The sequence below is a fragment of the Sinohyriopsis cumingii genome, chromosome 12 (assembly GCF_028554795.1).
Source record: "Sinohyriopsis cumingii isolate HCF-2022 chromosome 12, ASM2855479v2, whole genome shotgun sequence".
Taxonomy (NCBI): domain Eukaryota; kingdom Metazoa; phylum Mollusca; class Bivalvia; order Unionida; family Unionidae; genus Sinohyriopsis; species Sinohyriopsis cumingii.
In genome coordinates, this window is record NC_142972.1 from 35493945 (window position 1) to 35512194 (window position 18250).

General features: G+C 36.7%; 1 protein-coding gene across 2 annotated transcripts; it reads left to right on the forward strand.

Annotated features, from left to right (window-relative positions):
• Positions 1-6735: 6735 nt before the first annotated feature.
• On the forward strand, positions 6736-17082 carry LOC149786247 (cytochrome c oxidase copper chaperone-like). Of its 2 annotated transcripts, XM_089976628.1 has the most exons (3): positions 6813-7076; positions 15168-15282; positions 16891-17082. In XM_089976628.1, exons 1-2 carry the CDS (start codon positions 6973-6975, stop codon positions 15250-15252), a joined length of 189 nt encoding a protein of 62 aa, XP_089832754.1. In that variant the 5' UTR covers positions 6813-6972; the 3' UTR covers positions 15253-15282; positions 16891-17082. The 2 variants fall into 2 exon arrangements, with proteins under 2 accessions (XP_089832753.1, XP_089832754.1); XM_089976627.1 differs by lacking the exon at positions 15168-15282 and having other exon boundaries at positions 6736-7076.
• The last annotated feature ends 1168 nt before the right edge of the window (positions 17083-18250 follow it).

The following is an 18250-nucleotide window of genomic DNA, read 5'->3' on the forward strand; positions in this document are numbered from 1 at the left end:
AAATTCCGATTGTGCCTTTGTCTCCTTCCGCCAGACTATTATAGTTTGGTTCCCTTGCTTCAGAGAACACACGAAGCAGGGAACCAGACTAGTAGGTTGATCTGTGAACGAAAGTTTATTCAGAATACACTGGTCAACAGTGAAATCATTACTGACTTGAAAAGGCCCTAATCTGTAGTATTTTGGTGTGCCGAACACGAATATAACCGTGAAAAATTTGTATTGGCTCTCGTTTTGAAGATATTCATATACCTCATTTTCTATGTTTCACTGTGTAAATTTCTCCAGTAGGACTGCAGCAACATCCGGAATAATGATGTAACATTGCATAATACCATCATGCTCACATCATCCACAGTTGATTGCATCATTTTCTGATGCAATGCAATACTAATGCCATGCGGCTGCTGAAGTAAGTTGACGTCAGCAGTGTACTATACATGTGTAGGCCTATTATACTAATGCCAGGCGGCTGCTGAAGCTGACGTAAGCAGTGTACTATATAAAGCCCAATCAGATAGGTTCAGCATTTAAAATATTTTAGACGTTGTGCGAGACAGTTCAAGCTACTGTTACATAAAACTTATTATTTTATCCATTTACGTACAATAAAGAACAGTAATGCCTCGAAAGTGTGTTAATACCGCGGACAATTTTTGCTATATTTGTGGGGAAGTGACATTTGCCAACCAGAAGAAAAGTATCAATTCTCAAGTGAAGAAGGCATATCATCTTTACTTCGGATGCAAGGTTGGTGACCAAGACAAGCCTTGGGCTCCGCATATATGCTGTGCTACATGTACAACACAGCTTTCACAGTGGTTGAATTGCAAAAGGTCATCAATGCCGTTTGCAGTCCCAATGGTGTGGAGAGAGCCAAGCAACCACCTAAATGACTGTTACTTCTGCTTGGTTCCTCCTCTTTCCGGCGGAATAACGAAGCAAAAGAAGTCGAGAATAGTCTACCCAAACATTCCGTCTGCATTGAGACCAGTTCCACATGGTGAGGGACTTCCTATTCCAGAACCTCCAGCAGAATATTCTCTTGATTCATCTGACGAAGACAAAGGTGAGTCGACCTGTTCTTCTCCTGGTCCATCAGCATGCAGTGATCCAGATTATCACTGTGGTGCATCATCAACCCCACACAGAATAACACAGGAAGAACTAAATGACCTGATTCGTGATTTGGACTTATCAAAGAACAAGGCAGAATTGCTAGGATCAAGACTCCAACAATGGAATCTTCTAGAAGAAGATGTCACAATTACTGCATATCGAAAGCGCCACCAGCAATTGGAGCCTTTCTTCAGAAAGGAAAGTAATCTGATATTCTGTTCCGATATTGAGGGCCTCATGAATGCTTTAAAAATCACTCATGACCCACAAGAATGGAGACTATTTGTGGACTCTTCGAAACTGAGTCTCAAGGCTGTGCTTTTGCACAATGGAAACATTCTTCCATCTATTCCAGTAGCGTATGCTGTCCACATGAAAGAGACATACGATAACTTAAGGCAGCTACTGAATTCCATTGAGTATAACAAGTACAGCTGGCACCTCTGTGGTGATTTGAAGGTAGTTGCCCTTTTAATGGGACTGCAGCAAGGATATACAAAATACATGTGTTTCTTATGCGAGTGGGATAGCCGAGCAAGGGAAATGCACTACATGAGGAAGGAATGGACTCACAGGCAGAATGTAGCCATTGGAGAGAAGAATATCCAACACCCAGCTCTGGTTGAGGCTCAGAAAATCTTGCTACCACCCCTTCACATCAAACTAGGTTTGATGAAGAACTTCGTGAAAGCCATTGACCGGACTTTGCCAGCATTCCGATACCTGCATGAAAAATTCCCTCGACTCAGCGAAGCAAAGATTAAAGAGGGAGTTTTTGTGGGTCCTCAGATTCGAGAGCTTTTCAAAGATGACCGGTTCAACAACTTGCTGGAAGGTGACGCGAAACAAGCATGGAATGCTTTTCGCCTAGTTTCTACAAACTTCCTCGGAAATGTTAGGGCAGAAAACTATAAGGAACTAGTAGAAGACATGTTGATGAAGTATAAGAAACTTGGCTGCAATATGTCTCTAAAGATTCACTTCCTTCATTCCCATTTGGATTTCTTTCCTAGCAACTGTGGTGTTGTTAGTGATGAACACGGCGAACGTTTTCATCAAGATATCGCAACAATGGAACAAAGATACCAGGGAAAATGGTCCACTACAATGCTGGCTGACTACTGCTGGACACTCCTCAGAGATGCTCCCGAACAGCTGTACAAGAGACAGGCGAAGAAATCTAAGATGTAGTCAATGACTTGATTTTTTATAGGTAGGCTATTACAGTTGACCTTTTACTATTGGAATGCATTTCGTTATGTAAACATTAATTTCTTGCAGATTACAAAAAAACTAGAGCCAATTTTGCAATTTGACTGTCATATTCGTGTTCAGCACATAAAAATTGATAAGAATTGACTAATTTTATTTCAGTAACATGACTTTTGTAAAAATTTGTTGTCCAGTGATATAATTCTAAATCGCGACGAATTACATCTGAGGTTTCTTTCTCAACTTAACGGAAAAGCCGACAAATTCCGCATGAAATATGTAGTTAGTGATGAAAAATAATTCACTGACTTCTGATTGTCATCAACCAAACTTTAGCTAGCATTCGCAAACTAAACTTTAGCTTGAATTCCCCAAGAAAACTATGCAGCAGCGCTATCGACGATTTCAAAGCAGCAGCAGCAAGAATAATAATAATAATAACGGTCAACATTGTTATGTTTTGCTAAATAACACAAAACATGGTTTGGTCTAACTACATTAATGGCTAGATTACGACTGACTGAAACAATGAAAACATACGCACACTAGTTTCTCAAGCTAATGTTATCATAAGGCATATAGGGTCGCAACTTAGCGAGAGCCTGGAGCTGACCTTAGGTGACCTGTAAATGTCAGACCATTTGTAGCAACAGAATGTTAATACCGTATATTACCACAGAAGTCATAATGGTTAAGAGGTCTTTGCAAAAGACTTCACCGATTTGTCATTGCATATGATGCACTCACAGAAACTTGATGTTAACTTTAGTGTATTTCTGGATCGTGCCCTTTATAATCATAAACACTAGCTAACGTCAAGCTGCTGTAGGTACACTTGACCCCTAATTGTGATATTATGATCTGGAGATTTTAATAAGGAATGAATTCGAAACGATGAAGTATGACAATGTGCGTGGACGTTTCTTCTTCTCTTTGATTATGTCAGTGAACCTCTGACCCAAAAATGTCTTTAAAATGTTCACAGCATAATTACAAGTACGAGGTTCAGCTGATTATATCATAATCTTGTGTGACATGGTGATTATAGTGCTCTATCATGTTTTAAAAACTGTATTAAGCGGGATGCGATAGAAGCCTTAAAAAGGATGGAGAAAAAATACTTCCTGAATATTTATTTTTGCTTGAATTTTCACTGCATGCATTTAAAAATCTCGTCACGAGTGTAAACATATACCATCCAAACATTTTTCTCGGAAAGGTTTCGTACATTCCTGGTAAACCATACACCTATTGATAATATCGTCTCGACAGAGAAAACTGAAACAGTATGAACGAACACATAAGGAACTTTGATGAAGAGGCCTAGTTAGAAATATTAGATATGCTAAACATGATTATTACATAACTCCACCTATTTCGTTGTTGGTTTGTTTTTTTTGTTTTTTTGTTTCTTGTTTATCGCACGTTTTTGTCGCATGCAATCATTTGTACCGTGTGTGTCCATGTCCGAGTTGTGCTGAGAGAGAGAGAGAGAGAGAAATGATTGCACACTTGTTGCCCCGAAAGCCTTGATAGAAGACGATTAACGTATATGTAGTATATACATGGCAAACCTAGACCAAACAGAGAAATGTATTTGTAATAAATTTCAATTCATAGCTTAGTCCAGTCATCACCTTAATGCCGTCGCGACATAAATCCGCTTCTTAAGTGACATGGTTTTCATTAATTTCATAGCCTGTACATGTAATGTCATTATTATCCGCAGGAAAAAATATTCTTCTGACCATGTCGAGGTCTTCTCTCATGATGCCATGAAACACCGACTGCTTGACACCACTTTGATGTCAGCTGTGAGGATTGTTATGGTTTGGGTGAGGTGCTCCCACTATTCAATTAAACTATGATAGAAATCTCACCCAGGCTCGATTTTGATTGGAAGTGAAAGATAGATGTAAAGTTCCGAGCCTCCAGTCAGCGATGCCGACAGTTAAATGGGTAGACATATAAAAATGTTGAAATTCAATGAACAAGAATTTAATAACAATTCAATAATCAAATGCTTCAAATTTCCAATTACACTCCTTCCGCTCGAACCTTTAATAGCTTATTGCATCACTTGAGTAGCAGTGAGATCGATTTTCACATGGCCGCGGTAATATTCCCAAGACAATAGATCATAGTTTGCTTTATACACGTCTTTATAGCTGGGGCTTAACAAACGTGGCATCAGCATATAATGTTCTAGAATAGTCTTGCATTTATTGCGACGAAATGTTTTTGTTGTTGTTCGTTTTGCCTCTACATCTCTTCACTGGGCCTAAAATGCTCATTTTAACCTCAGGAACTACCGTTATTGGTATATCGTGATTATTAATAGGTATATCGTGGTTATTAATAAGGTTGTGTGGTCTATTAAGAACTCATCTCCATCAACATCAAGAACTACCTCCTTGTTAATGAGGTTGTGTGATCCATCAGTGAATATTTTGAATCTACCGTGCACCTGCTTACCGTCAGGATGAGAGCAATACAGTCATGACATCGTCAAACTCGGAAATAACAGAGCTGAGAGGACACCATGATCAGCAGTGACTGTAGCCGAAAGCTGGTCCAGAATGATAAAAAAGCATTTTTTTTTTAATTTTTTTTTTTAGGGTAAAGTCAACTGCTCCGTCTTTGGTATACTTGACCCAGGAGGGACCACAATCTGGGGCCACGTTGACTTCATAAGCGGCCGGAGCCACCATCGTTATCTGTTCAGGCCTAGTTCGAACAATTGCATGCAGTGTCTATTGTTTGTCTCGTTACAGAGCCATGGGAAAATCACGTGCGGAAATATAAATAAAAAAAAAAACACATGGAGAAAGAAAGGTCATGGAGAAGGCCAAAAGTACATAGAAAAAGATACCAACATAGTTAAGAACTATTATGTTGCAACAACAGAACTTTCTACTAAAGACATAAAAAGGCGCAGAGAGAAAATAGAGCTTCGTACGCAGAAAAAGAGGTGAAAGAAAACGGTAATGCTTTAAAAGAACCAAGGGATATAATAAGTGGCTTGCAAATGAAAATAAAGGATATAAAAAGAAAACACCTTTTAATTCTAAACTAAATATTATTACGCCATTTAAACAGCATCTTGATTCTTTCAAAGAACTGTTAATTTCAGATTTTTCTTAAACAATGTTTTTATTTCATCTTACAAACTTTAGATCAGAAGACTAGTGATATTTATGAAAATGTGGCATAATATATCTGCTGAATATCTCGTGGTTTTCTGGTAAAACTATAGGGTAGAGGGACGATGTTTTAATATGTTCAAAAAACTAGACCAACAAGTAGATCTCCGCTTTTTTTCTGACATTAATGCTAATGTCAGAGAAAAACCGGATATCTACTTGTTGGTCCATCGTGGCTAGCCAAGGTTCCGATGTGTTAACCATATGTACACCTAGGCAGATCAATCTGATATTTCAGTGCTTCGGGTCTGTGAAATTCATTGGAAGCGGCGGCAGGCCACCGCATCCAAATCAAAACCAAGTTGTTCAAATGTGAACACTCTTCCTACTTGATCGAGAGAAGGGGAGCACACAATTGGAACGAATACATCCTTTCCCTCCAATGCACCTGTAATGGCTTCTCTCCGGTACGTTGTCAAAATTTCGATCGTAAACTAAGTGTCCTTTTTGAATCAATTGTATCCACCAGTTAACACATTGTGCTTTTAATTTTATCAGCTACAGAAACCTTCCGTGGACATGTGGTACATATTTTCACTTAACTCCATCAGATCTGTGACAAACATAGACTGAGCACGCATATGTGTATATAAGTTGGCAGAGCAGGCATGTGCACATTCGGCCTGCGACCCAATCTGATTAAAATCAGATCTCCACCGTATTACATCAAGATCTGACAACGACCGCTTAGGGTTATGTTCTGGTGACCTATGAGGACGCTCACCATTTAATATGTACTTTTGAGTACTTTTCCCAAAAAGTGCTAGCTCCACTTTGTCATTTTGACCTCGAACTTCAGACGTAAATTGTATAAAAATGAGCCGATAACTTTTGTTTTACATTTTATATGTTTGGTAATTCACTCCTTGCACTTGCAGAAGCCGGTATTGTCTAGTCTGGCAAAATTCATTTTCCCTGTTATAATAGCTGCTACGGATCGTGTACTTTAGACTAATTCAGGCTGATTTTTTTTTTTTTAGCACAAGGGAGCAGTCATTTTAGTTAACAGGATGCTTTGATCATGTACAGTTTCCAAAAGTACAATATCCAAAGAAAGATGATCCATATTACATTAATGTAGCATAGAGGTATGCCAACATTCTCTCCATTGTGCATGTTTTAAATGCAAACTACTTCACCTTACATTTGTCACTCTCTCTAAAGTACATAAAAACTGGTTAGCGCCCCCTAAGCGGTCGCTATCAGAACGGGTCATGGGGTAATCTGAGGTTATTTTGTTACTTGCTACGATTTTTTTCCTTCAGATTTTTGCTTTTTACTTTACAACATCAAGCTCGCGTCGAGCACCTGTGGTTTTTCATAGAGGGCGGCGGTCGTCTGATGTTTATGACGAGCGGAGCATAAGCAGGGAACCGGACTAGTTTGACAATCTCTTACACCAGTCTAACGTTATGAAACCCTGCATGAAGTAGAAACAATGTCAAGCCATCAGATTCAGGCAGTTACAGACAACCAAGGCGAAAAACCCAAATTAAAGCCATGCTGCGCTTGCCCCGAGACTAAAAAATCTAGAGATGCATGGTAAGTCTGACTTTTCCAGGATTAAAGAATAAGATTTCATATGACAGTAAATGATGAAATTCAAACGCGTGGTGTCCAGTTATATAATTACAGTAATAACCATTAACGTCTGCAAAACATCTTTATAATGTTTGTAATGCTGTTATAATAATAATGATTGTACTCCAGCCATTCATTTAAGATTTTCTACTCTTTAAATTGAATAGAAAATGAAACGTTTAAAAGTTTTTACGACGCGAAATCGCTGTAAAAATTCATACCTTGTATAGATGATCAACCTTGATCATCAAGGTCATACCCTAGTTCTACAATGTAAGACATAGCACATGGTTTTGTTTAAGTGCTGTGTCTTACTGACCAAATAACGGGCTTGTATAGCGTATTCCGATGTCGTTGATATCGGAACGAGTAGTCAAAGTTTCAGGAATATCTCGCTCACTTGGCAGCCTATATCGACACTCCTCCACGAATTTATGTGTAATTAATATACTTACTGTGCTGTCTTTATCCTGGCGGAATGAAAATATGACACTAGCAAATGGACGCATTTTCATGTTCGGTTGACATACATTTGAATTTGTTGCAATGCGATGGTTTTGGTATGCTGAAGTATATTTAAGTAGGTCCATGTGGCGGATATGTTTCTTGAACAAAATGAAATGTTGTTTACAGTTCCAATAGGCAAAACATATTTTGCATTCATTTCATCAAAGAATAATATTTCAACTCAACCCAATTTCGGCATTCACAGCTTTCATCACTTTCCAGCCTGAAATGTAGGCCAATGAAACTTGAAAACAGGTCTATTTCTTTTGTGAGAATTTGAATTTATTAGAGAAAAGACAGCAGGGTAAGTAAAGTCTGACAAAAGCATTATAGCTTTACTTTGTAGGAGAGCATCGTTATTGGTTGTCAGTTGTGTGTGATATTTCTGAAAATTTGACTTTCATTTTACTGTTAGTTCACATCAAAACATGCTATACAACACCGTTACTTAGCCTGTAAGACCCATCACCCCCCAGAACAAAAATATCGGGTGATGTGTCTTACGTTGTAAAACTAGGTCACACCTGTTCTTTTGCCTCTTTTGACTTCATCCTGCTTTGATGCAATATCATAAACTCCTTGTTCTCGAGGAAACACATATCTGATAAACATCACACTGATCAACACAGATTCATATAGACAGACACTTTTGTCAAAAATCCAGTCAATATCTGCAGTGAATTTAGTCCTACAATGCAAGACTTATTACGTTTTATTTTAGTCATACATGTAAGACGTATTACATGTTATTTATGTTATAGTGCTACATCTTACTGCCTAAATAATGGCCTTGTATAAAATGTTCCGATGTCAACCAACATTAGAAAGATAGTCTAATGGTTTCAGGAATATCTTGTACACTTGGCAGCCCATATCAGCATTCTACCACAGTGTGTTGGGTATGTGAGAAAGCTTGCCAGTAGCTTCTCGTGGGTCGGTGGTTCTTTCCGGGGTTTTCCCGGGTTCTTCCTCCACCATTAATACTGGCCGCCATGTATAGCCTATCGTGTGCTGAAAAATGGCGTTAAACCCCTACAACAACAACAACAACCACAGTGTGTAATAAAATTCTTGCTGTGCTGTTTTTATCTTGGTGGAATCAAAATCTGACACTTGCAAATGGATGCATTTTCATGTTCCGTTGACATGCATTTGAATTTGTTGAAATGCATTGGTAGTCGGGGTATGCCAAAGTATGTTCAGGTAGGTTCATGCTGGAGGATATGTTTCTTGAATGAAATTAAATGTTGCTTACAATTCCAATAGGCATAATATATTTTTATTTTATTTAGTTAAAGAATAATACTTCAACTTATCCCAGTTTTGGCATTCCCAGCTTTCATTGCTTTCCAGCCAGCTGAAATGTAAGCCAACCAAACTTGAAAACAGGTTGTGTGCGAATGAAATTTCTTAGGAAAAAGACATCAGAGTAAGTAAAGTCTGATACACTATAACCTTAATATGTAGAAAAGCACTGATAAAGGTTGTCAAGTGTGAGGTATTCCATAAAATTTTACTTTTATTATGATATCAGTCGACATCAAAACATACTACACAGCACCATCATTTATGTTGTTGTTGTTGTTTTGGGGTTTAACACCATTTTTCAGCACACGATAGGCTATGCATGGCAGCCAGTATTAATGGTGAGGAAGAACCTGGGAAAACCCCAGGAAGAACCACTGACCCACGAGAAGCTACTGGCAAGCTTTCTCACATACCCACATTAGCCGAATCTTGGACTCGAACCCACGCAGATAGAGGTGAGATGGCAGTGATCCGTAACGGAGAGTGCTTTAGACCCCTCAGCCACTCGGGGCCCCTCCATCATTTATGCAGTAAGACCTTGATGGCCAAAAAATAAATATCAAGGACAGGGTCTTACATTGTAGGACTACAGTGAATTGAACCCCAAGATTGCTACATGCCAACCATTACACTTTTGGCCTAATCATTATGCTTTTTTCACTAAATTATGCCTTATGTGTAACTGTATTCAGATTTCGCATTTTCGGTATATCCCCCTCCCCCCCAAAAATTTATAATTTGCTTTGTCATTTTTATTAACATCCATTAATCCCACACACCATATTCTAGAAAAGATGGCTTCTATGTAACTATGACATAAGAGTACACTTGTCCAAAGACTTGCATGCACTTTCCTATATGAATTACATACTACAGCGTTCCATTCTAGGGCAGATTCATGCCCCTTGCAGGCTACATGGAAAGGATTTTAATATTGGTCATGGAAGTAAAACAAAGAAACATTGAATTAGCTCGTTTTATTAACTCCAATACTAAGTTAACTTCTTTTTTCACAGCAAAACTTAATTGTGGACACGAATTTTATAAATGCAGAGGCGTTAGTTCTACTTTGTTCTTAACAGAACACACCAGTGATAGAAGACTACATTGGTCATTTGTTCAAACGATTTTTTATGTTTTTTTGCTTGATAATGCTTTAAGTAAGTTGGCAGAACTGTATGGGGTTTTCAGCTGATACTGCATCAGCGATGACTGAAATTCATAAAGGAGTTGCATTTTTTTTTTTACAGCAAAACTTAATTGTGGACACGAATTTTATAAATGCAGAGGCGTTATCTACTCAGTTCTTAACAGAACACAGACTACCACTAGTGATAGAAGACTACATTGGTCATTTGTTCAAACGAATGGTTTTTTTTTTTTTTGCTTGATAATGCTTTAAGTAGGTTGGCAGAACTGTATGGGGTTTTCAGCTGATACTGCATCAGTGATGACTGAAATTCATAAAGGAGTTGCATTCTTTATTTTGAAAAATGTCTCCATCATTGTACATATCAGGTTGTCTCTGTCATATGATGCACCTTGCTGCAGGAAAGGCTGATGATAATTAGGAGAACTCTTGAAGTATCAAGTTGACACTCTACCTGACAATGTACTTAATGTAGACAGTTGATTTTTTCCATCTTATTTTACAGCTAAAAGACCCAATAACTGGAAGATATAAATTTCCTCTTCTTTGTCATGTTATGAAAGGAATATTGATTCTTTACCATTACAATGCTGACTGTGAGAGATTGTTCAATATTAACAAAAATAAAACTGAATTCAGATCCAGGCTATATAAAACAGCACTTAGTGCTCTACTGGTGTGCAAAACATTCATAGTCTCAACTGGTACAAAGTGTTTTGAAATGCAATATGAGAGTCTGTTGCTTTTTAAATCTCAAAGTGTTATATACGAAAACTTGAAGCAGTAATTGATGTTAAAAGTCCAGAGGGATAAATAAATCATTTTGTACATATGCTCATTGAATTTTTATCATGTTATATATGGATTACTCTTTTTCTGCTCGGATTACTCTTTTTGTCCAACTTGGATTAGACTTTTTCCTTGCCGGGGTTGGCATGTATGTTGCTATCCTCAGGCATAATATTGTTAAAAATATAGACTTCTTTGGATTGACACTGGTCTTATTACGTCTTTCTAATTTTTCTACCATAACCCATAAGACAATAGGTCAAGAGCAGACCAAAAGTTCAATAAAATAAGTGCATAGATAAAAAATTTCAGCTGTTTCCTCTTTAGTCGTGCAGTTTAAGATGTATTCCCTGGTATTTATGTGTTTGGGTGCTGTGTCTTACTCCCTAAATAACAGCCTTGTTAAGTGTGTTCCCAAGTCGACTGACCGGAAAACAAGAGGTCAAATTTTCAGGAATATCTCACACACCTGGCAGCCCATATTGACAATTTTCCAGTAATTTAAATCTAACTGATATACTTACTTTTCTGTTTTTGTCTAGATGGAATCAAACCTGCCAATAGTGAATAGATGCATTTTCTTGTTATGTTGACGTACATTTCATTTGGTTGGAATGTGATGGAAGCTAAGAATGCTGAAATTGGATTAAGTTGAAATATGTTTCTTTATAGAAACAAAGAAAAATATACATGTACTAATATTGAACAAAGTGTTTAGATAGCTTTATTTCATTCAAGATATTTATCATCCTTTCAACCAATTTCGGCATTCCTGGCTTCCATCACAATTCAACCAGCTGAAATGTAGGTCAGTATAACTTGTGTGAGAAATTGAATTTATTAGAAGAAAAGACACCAGAGTAAGTTAAGTCTGCATAAATTATCATGATTTTGTTTTGTGGAAAAGCACTGATATATGCTGCCAAGCACGCAAGATATTCATGAAAATTTGGTTTCTTGTTCTGATGTCACTAGACAATTGGAATATGCTATACAAGGCTGTTATTTAAGCAGTAAGACATAGCATGCAAAGATGTAAATATCATTTGATATGTCTTTCATTATAGAACTATTTTCTCTTCAGCAAAAGGGAATTTTCAGACATGTCCAAAATGAAAACATTTTTTATTATACCCTGAACTAAAATAATTTGGTGATTTTTTATTGTTTTGGTGGCTTAAGTGGTTAGAATATCCGTCTCGGATGCATGAGGTCAGGGTTTAAATCCAGGCCAAGTAGAAATAAAGATTGATAAAATTGATACTAGCAGATGCCGTCGCTTGGCACTCAGCATTAGATTAGTTTTATGACTGTTTGGCTTGGTGTCATGATAATGTGACTGGGTGATACATGATGCTAAATGTCTGCGGCATGATATCCGAATGCTAGACGTTGCTATTAACTCATCACTTTTAACTGCCAAACTTCAGAAATTGTAGCATTATAACTGACATTGTTAAAGCTATGTTAAAAATTAAAATCACACACTCATACTGTGACTTCATATGTGTTGCACAAGTAAATGAAATAAGGGGCTGGAAAATTTTGATCCACATTCAATAATCTCAGGGTACTGACTAATTGAACTGTTAGAAATATTTTTAAAAAAACATCTCACCTGACTATACATCTGATGTTTGAGACTTTAACATCTGTTTATAATTAGCACACAAATTTGATCTTAGTTCCATAACAGATTTTCGTTCATTTTCCAATCAGCAAAATACCAGGTGACAGCCATTATTTTTAAAGGAAGGTATCTATGTTGGATCAGAAAGTGAAATAACAAGATAATGGATCATTTCCTTGGTTTCTAAACTACTTTTTTAATTTTTCAATGAAACAAGTGGATTTTCCATCATCAGCTACTTTGTATGAAGTAGACTTTTGTTTCTGTTCATGAGTAAGCATGATCCTGTATCTTGGTTCTGGAATCGGGTGACACCTGCACCTAAGTATCAAATCTCAACAGTAAGAGGATATTTCATCTTTCTCAAAACTTTGTATTGTTGATGGTGCTATCTGTGACGAAGGAATGGATTGGCAGTTGAATGGGTAGAAACCTGATTTGCAGAATGCACAACAAATATTTACAGGTTTTAGAATTTGAACATATTGTATTGCTGTCAGGCGTGTGACCTTCTATCTAGTTATAGTTATGTTTGAATTTTTCTGTTGAGTGGCAGTTGTTGTAGTTAAACACTGTCAACATATAAGGGTTCAGTGAGATGGCTTGTATATGGAGGAAGCACAAAAAGAACTATGTTCCACTTTCATGCCCATGCAGTTATTGTTGGAGATGAATAAGATTTATGCCCATCATAAAGTTTCAGAGCTGTAGGCCTGTCTTTTCCTTCAGTGATGGAAGATGGTCCATAATGTAAAATAATCCATACAAGAGTTTGACAGTCCTGTTTGTGACATCTTGTCAGCAGATCCAGTCGGAGTCCTCATTGATAAATCATCACTTCATCTTTAGCCAGGAAAAAACATAAAAAGGAGGCATCTGAATTCCTTTAGTATTAGCTCTCACAATAATGGTAATATTTGCAGATCAAGCAGATGTGATATGTGGGTCCCTGTTATTTGCACATAAAATCTTACATGTATGTGGTACATTCTCCATGTTGATACCTGTTTACACGTTTTGTTGATGTTTTAGAGCGTGTAGCAGCCCATTTTCTTTCAGGATTTTGCCCATTATTCTCTAGTACATCTCCAGTTACATCCTTTAATGCACTTTTTCGCTCTATATATGTGTAGCTTCTAGGCTTTAACCATTTTAAGATCCCATCATCTCTTCCAAAATCTATATAGCTGATCATCACTAAGGGATTTTTTTTTAAAACTTTACTGTGCTTCATAGCAAAATCGGATGGTATATACTTGACATAGCCATAACTAAATCATTAATGTCATCCATATTCTTGAGGTGGTCAACAAATTGTTAGCTCTACTGGTCAGAGACAGTTTCTTATCACTAATTTTGCATATGAATTAAAATGCATAATTTCAAAATGACTCCCTGCATGGATGTGGCCACTTAGTATGAAGTGCTGAGATGTGTGCAGGCCATAGGTTGGACACACCTTTTCAAATTGGTCCTAAATGAAAATCGTGCTGCTCGGACATCCATTGCGGCCACCACCATTGCCAAATTGAAAATCTTGTTATTGCTACTCATGAAAGGATGGTCATATCAACATTGGGTTATCACTAAAATTCTAAGAATAATGTCTAGTTGGTGCTAAATAAAAATGGTACCAATCAGCAGGTAAGGATACAATGCTATCTAGTTTACGTATAGCTACGATGTTGTAGCCTCAACTTGATTTGTTGTGGTAGGAGTAGGGGTACTAATATTAGTACTAGTTTATGTAGACCACTTCATACCAGCATTGAACTTGAATGGTACAGTGAGACATAGTCCAGGCAATAAGGCTGTTAATTTTCCTACACGTTTCATGATGTATTAAATATTGGGCATACGTATCATGATTCATTCACTGTACTCATATTAAGCTTGGAGGGATTTCCCTCCAAAGCCTATTACATGCTTTCTGTTCTTCTTATACTTAGAATAGTATTTGTTTATAATGAGAAGGCTCTTTGTATATTAGCTCATTTGGTTGCAAAGAGGCTATCAAGTAGGTGAAAAAGGGACATAACTCAAATTCTTATCCTGCAAGCAAAGGAATTACCTCCCTTGATATGGTTTGCCTGCTTTTGCACACGGGGTTCATACAGGTCCTGGAATCCTGGAAAAGTTTTGGAATTTAAAATATAAATTTCAGCAGCCTTGAAAGTCATGGAATTTCTGACGGTGGAATTTAAAAAATAAATGCTAGTTTCACAGAGCTCTGAGCATAGATTAATAAAAACAAACTTGTTTTGAACATGATGACTGATTTACTTTACAAGATATTGAGGTCCTTCTGTTTTGTGACATGTCCCTAGAAAAGTTTTGGAAAGGTCATGGAATTTTAGTTAAGTCTGCAGGAACCCTGTGCATAGTACTTAAACCAATGCAGAATCATTTCAGTAGAAAATGCTCATAAATGGCTATTCTCAAAATATTCTGACAAATATTTTGAAATTTGTTTTACCAATTTTCTATAAAGAAATAAACAGAACTGGAAACTTTAAGAAAACTTCATGTGCTGAGAGAGATACTGGTATCAGAGGGCCATGATTATCAAAATCTTGTAGTCTGTGTTCATTCAGTATATCTTGATTCATGTACCAATATCACCAAAACCTGTCAGACTTTTTATATTCTCAACACTCTGATTTTTCAGTATCATAGAGAAAGGAGAAGAACACTGTACAGAATTAATTGAAGCACACAAAGAATGCATGAGAAAACTTGGTTTTAAAATATGACATGGGCATATATATATATATGTATATAAGGTAAGTTCATGACAAGTTTGATAATACTATATATATATGTGAAGATGCAATGATGCAGAAAATCAATGCCTAATGTAATGAAAATAAAGATATGTAAAAGAGAAAGAAAAACCAAATAGAATTGTAAATAATCCATAGGAGCTACAATTTGTTGAATCTGTATTACTCAAGGAAGAATGTGAACAACATGTATGAAAAAATGTTCATAATTAAAAACTGAACTTGAAATTTTACAGGATTCATGAAGTCTCTAAGCTTGAAAATCTGTTCCACATTAAGCTGAAATGGCCACTGTATACATAATGTGCAGTTGATTTTGATGACTGTTTCAGTTGTTATTCTTATAATTACAGATAGTTTTAAAAATAATAATAGGGGCCCCATGTGGCCAAGTGATCTGAAGTGTTCATCTTTACAGTTCACTGCCATCTCACCCGTGTCCACGTGGGTTCAAGTCTTGGGCTCAACCATTGTGGGTATGTGAGAAAGCTTGCCTGTAGCTTCCCATGGGTTGATGGTTCATATCTGGATTTTCCCATGTATTTTCTCTACCATTTATAGTGGCCGCCATGTTAAGTCCATCATGTGCTGGAAAATGGCATTAAAACCACAAGAAGCACAACACATGTAATAATACATCTAAAGTAATAAATAGCGCTTCATTTAACAGTTGTTTACAAATAGTGTTAACACACAGGAAGAGCACATATGAGCAGTTTCTGGCATTTTGAACTTGTTTTCAGGGTCACATGGTGTGATTTTCATCTCCCTGCTTCTTTCAGAGCTATTGTAAAAAATATGCATTATTGTTTAATGTCTGTTGTTACTTGTTATCTTCTGTTATGGGGTATTCATTATAATATTCTGGTAAATGTTTTTTCACAGCCTAAAAAATGTGTTTTTCATGTGTTGCTGTCAAAGACATACTTATTAACCAATTTTGTCTATTATGATTTTTTTTTTGGGACAAGTAAATTGAGAGGTTTATTATCGACAGTATATCCAGTGGTTCTCTTTTGTATATTTGAAATTGTTCATATTCAGAAGAATCCAATAATTGTCATGAATTTTTAATATCTGATTGCCAAATTAATATTCACTTAAGTTCCAAGTCTGAGTGTAAGACTTTAATGGTCGTGATTGCTTTCAGAATCTCAAGTCCTTAGCTCTTATGTTTTAACATTAGGGTGAGTCATATTCAATTCAGTTTGTTCTGAAAATAAGTGCATCTCTAACAGGCACTGACAGATGTACATGCTCTGGTGACCTTTGAATTTCCAGTCCACTTATTTGTAATATTCAGTCAAATAAAGGATTGCATTTTGTGTTAGGATGAGGTTTTGGAAAGGATTTGTTCAGATGACATTTGTCTTTTTCATCTTTGTGACAGCTGTACTCTTATTGGTGAATTGACAGGTCAACAGTACATGACACCAAATTGGCATTTATCAGATCTCCATGAAATCATAGATCTCAAGTGGTATTTAGTTTGTTGTCTTCCTATATCTCATCTTGTCCATGTGTAGAACTTCCATTTTGCAAAATGTATTATGTGGATGTCCCAAGCATTGCCCAAATACTCCTACATCCACTGCTGCTTTCTTACAGGGTTGGACCTTCTTTGTTGATGCTGAGACCAGAAGGATTGGGGGAGAAAAGCAGTCCCGGATGTTATACTGGAGAAACATGGTTCTGTACAAATGCAAATGATGACCGCTGTCATAGAAGGATGTGTGCTTCGTAAATGATGATTGTAATTTATTAAATATATCAGATCTTTTTGATAAATTTTTACTTTTATAGTGACTTTTTATCTTTATTTGTTTCATTGGGCATAGGGTTAATGAAATTTTATTTAAGACAGAATTTAGCTTACAATAATGTAAATTCTGCATAATAATTGGTACCTGTTTTTTAATGACTGCCAAAACAATGAGCTTAACTCATTAATCCCTGGAGGTTTTTGCCGTTTTTGCCTGAAATGCGAGTAGGAAACACATTTTTGGGGCTGTTTCTGAATACATCCTAATACATCGACTTCCAAGCGATTTTCCATTAGCTAATGCCTAGTTGTGTTAGAAACATTGTTTTCCATTGGTTATTTTGCTTGCACATGAGCAGAAGGGTAAAAGTTGGAGTTTTTTTTTTTTTGCTTAACGGACCCATCATTTTCGGATCGAGACCACTCTTTATTACAAAGGCCCACCTTATCCTACGTTTTGCAAAGGTTCACCTATCTGTGTGCTGTTCAGACCGGTTTGTCTAAAATCTGGACACAAAATCAAATTCCAACTACAGTCAAATTTTGGGTGGAAAAAAATGGGTCCAAAAAATTAGGTTTTTCCCTCTGTATTTTGTAGTGCAGCTAATTATTTAGTATCATTGTAGAACTACATCTGTCTACCTTTCTATAATACCACCCACTTTAGTGTATCATACATGACCTTGACACTACTGAGCCCTGCAGTAGGCTACTACCTCCTGCCATGTAAATGCGGAACCAGGGATTAATGAGTTAATAAGACATGATGGCCATCCATCTGCCAATTTACTATCTGCACAAATACAGACTATCTACAGTTACCAAACTGACTGAAAGAAGAAAAGGGTTAGTTCTGCAACACATTTTTACATCACAGACCAAGAACATGGCTTACATAGTTTTGTTGATGAAAAAATTCATTTTGAATTTAAAGGCTTATGTTATTTGCATTGTTACTGTAGGTAGAAAGGTGGTTTCGGCGCAGAACAAAATAACTGAGACAAGTAATGTACTTGGGGTGTGAAACTGATTTGCAATTCACTGTACTCTTGTCAAAATAGTAATGGATTTATGTGCTTCTTATTCATATGCACAGTGGAATGAGACCATGATATAATTACTTTTTACTGGTTCAACATTAATTGATAACAAGAAGGTGACTTGCTATAAAAAAAAAAGATAGTAAGTGGGAAAATTTAGAATATC

What these genes read in the sequence shown, in the direction of transcription:
- LOC149786247 (XM_089976627.1), top strand. Translation starts at nt 6,973, where the DNA reads ATGTCAAGCCATCAGATTCAGGCAGTTACAGACAACCAAGGCGAAAAA. An exon ending in AAAAAATCTAGAGATGCATG is followed by an intron (nt 7,077 to 16,890) that starts GTAAGTCTGACT and finishes GCTTTCTTACAG; the next exon opens with GGTTGGACCTTCTTTGTTGA.